Source organism: Eimeria mitis, genomic scaffold, assembly GCF_000499745.2.
Source record: "Eimeria mitis Houghton genomic scaffold, Emh_scaff1442, whole genome shotgun sequence".
Lineage (NCBI taxonomy): Eukaryota > Apicomplexa > Conoidasida > Eucoccidiorida > Eimeriidae > Eimeria > Eimeria mitis.
In genome coordinates, this window is record NW_013569259.1 from 8,834 (window position 1) to 11,409 (window position 2,576).

The window sequence follows — 2,576 nt, forward strand, 5'->3', positions numbered from 1 at the left end:
GAAAGGGGACTGCGGCCACCAGCAGCAGCACGAGACTCCCGGAATCTATTAAACAACGCATGCACGTCCTCGTTGCTGTCTTCTCTCCCTACTTCGTTCTGCAGCAGCAGCAGCAGCAGCAGCAGCAGCAGCAGCAACAGCAGCAGCAGCAGCAGCAGAATGGTGATAGAAGCAGGTTACATGCTAACGGTGGATGCCAGCAGCAAGGAGACTGTTTGCAGCTAAAAGGAGACAGTCAGTCTCCTCGTGTTGTTGCTGCTGCTGCTGTTGCTGCTGCTGCTGCTGCTGCTGCTGCTGCTGCTGCTCACTGCATGCAAGAAAGCATCCTCCACAGCCCCAACGTCAACGAAGATGCAGACGTCTGTACACCGCAGCACCGTACCCTCCACCTCCTGCCCCACCTACACAGCCCCACACCACACACACACACAATGCATGCAACGCATGCAGCGCATGCAGCGCATGCAACGCATGCAGTGCATGCAGTGCATGCAGTGCATGCAGTGTATGCAATGCATGCAGTGCATGCAGTGCATGCAGTGTATGCAGAGCATGCAGTGTATGCAGTGCATGCAGTGTATGCGGAGCATGCAACGCATGCAATGCATGCAGAGCATGCAGTGCATGCAGAGCATGCAGTGCATGCAGAGCATGCAGTGCATGCAGAGCATGCAATGCATGCAGTGTATGCAGTGCATGCAATGCATGCAGTGTATGCAGTGCATTGCATGCATAGAGAAATAAAGAAAGAGAAGGAGAAAAGGAGACAGGGCGAGAGAAGAAAAGAAAGAAAGAAGAAAAAAAAAAANAAAAAAAAAAGGAAGAAAAAAAAAAAAAAAAAAAAAAAAAAAAAAAAAAAAAAAAAAAAAAAAAAAAAAAGAGAGACAGAGCGAGAGGTGTTGTCTCCTTTCTGACCCAAAAGGCTTCTAGGGGTTTTCTTGGGCTGTCTCCTTTTGTTGTTGCGGGAGAGGAGACAGTGGTGAGGCGCATCTGTCTCCTTTCTTTGTTTATTGATTTAATATAAAGAGACAATGTGTCTCCGACTCTTAATACATCTCCTGCATGCTTTATCCATCCATCAGGAGACAGTTTTTCTCCTCCTGCTGCTGCTGCTGCTGCTGCTGCTGCTGCTGCTGCTGCTGCTGCTGCTGCTGCTGCTGTTGGTGCTGCTGGTCTTGATCCTGTTTCTTCTCCTGCTGCTGCTCCTTCTTCTGCTGCTGCTGCTGCTCCTGCTGCTGCTGCTGGTGATAAAGAGGGGGAGACAGAAGAGGAGACAGGGGAGGAGACAGGGGAGGAGACAGCAGAAGCAGCAAGAAAGGCAGCACCAGCACGAAGAGCAGCAGATAGAAAATGCATATCTCGTACATGCAGCATACCCACGGTGTCTGTACACCCCACGTCTATGCGGCAGCCAAAAGGAAATACAGATATAACCTAAAAAAAAAAAATAAATAAAATAAATAAATAAATAAATAAATAAATAAATAAATAAATAAATAGATAAATAAATAAATAAAGATAGAGATGGATAGATAGAATGTAGATTCATGCAAGCAGATATTAAATGTTATAGAGACAGAAGGAGAAAGAAAACAGAAAAAAAAAAAAAGAAAAAGAGACAAAAAGGGAGGGAAAGAGAAAAGGAAAAGAAGGAGACAGAAGGAAAAGAGGAGACAGAGAAAGGAGACAAATAAAAAAAAGAAAGAGACATTAAATAGAGAGACAAAAAGAAAAGAAAAAGGAGACAGGTGAGAAGAAAAGGAGACAAAAGGGATGAGATAAAAGGAAAGGAGACAACAGAAGACAAAAGGAGACAAAAGGAGACAAAAGGAGACAAAAGGAGACAAAAAAAAGAAAAAAAGGAACAAAAGAAAGAAAAAAAAACAAAAGAAGAAAAACGGAGACAAAAGGAGAAAAAGGAGACAAAAGAAGAAAAAAGGAGACAAAAAAGGAGACAAAAAGGAGACAAAAATAGACAAAAGGAGAAAAAAAAACCAAAAAAAGAAAAAGGAGACAAAAGAAAGAGGAGACAAAATAAAGAAAAAAGAAAAAAAAAGAAAAAGGAGAGGAAAAAAAAAAAAGAAAAAAAAAGGAGACAAAATAAAAAAAAAGAAAAAGGAGACAAAATGAAAAGAAAAAAGAAAGAGAAAAAGGAGACAAAATTAAAAAAAAGAAAAAGGAGACAAAATAAAAAAAAAGAAAAAGGAGACAAAATAAAAAAAAAGAAAAAGGAGACAAAATAAAAAAGCAAAAAAAAAGAAAAAGGAGACAAAAAAGAGAAAAAAAAAGAAAAAGGAGACAAAATAAAAAAAAGAAAAAAAAAGGAGACAAAATAAAAAAAAGGAGACAAAATAAAAAAAAAGAAAAAGGAGACAAAATAAAAAAAAAAGAAAAAGGAGACAAAATAAAAAAAAGGAGACAAAATAAAAAAGAAGAAAAAGGAGACAAAAAAAAAGGAGACAAAATAAAAAAAAAGAAAAAGGAAACAAAATAAAAAAGACAAAAAAAAAAAGGAGACAGTTTACCTTTCCAATGACGTTTGCATTTTCTTTGAAATTTTAGAAAAAAAACAAAAG

The 2,576-nt window shown here is 38.8% G+C and overlaps 1 protein-coding gene across 1 annotated transcript; it reads right to left on the reverse strand.

The window, feature by feature from the left end:
- Window positions 1–1,067: 1,067 nt before the first annotated feature.
- On the reverse strand, window positions 1,068–1,367 carry EMH_0037090 (uncharacterized protein; the record flags this gene model as incomplete). The annotated part of the gene is made up of 1 exon (XM_013495149.1): window positions 1,068–1,367. One exon carries the CDS (start codon window positions 1,365–1,367, stop codon window positions 1,068–1,070), a length of 300 nt encoding a protein of 99 aa, XP_013350603.1.
- Between the last annotated feature and the right edge of the window lie 1,209 nt (window positions 1,368–2,576).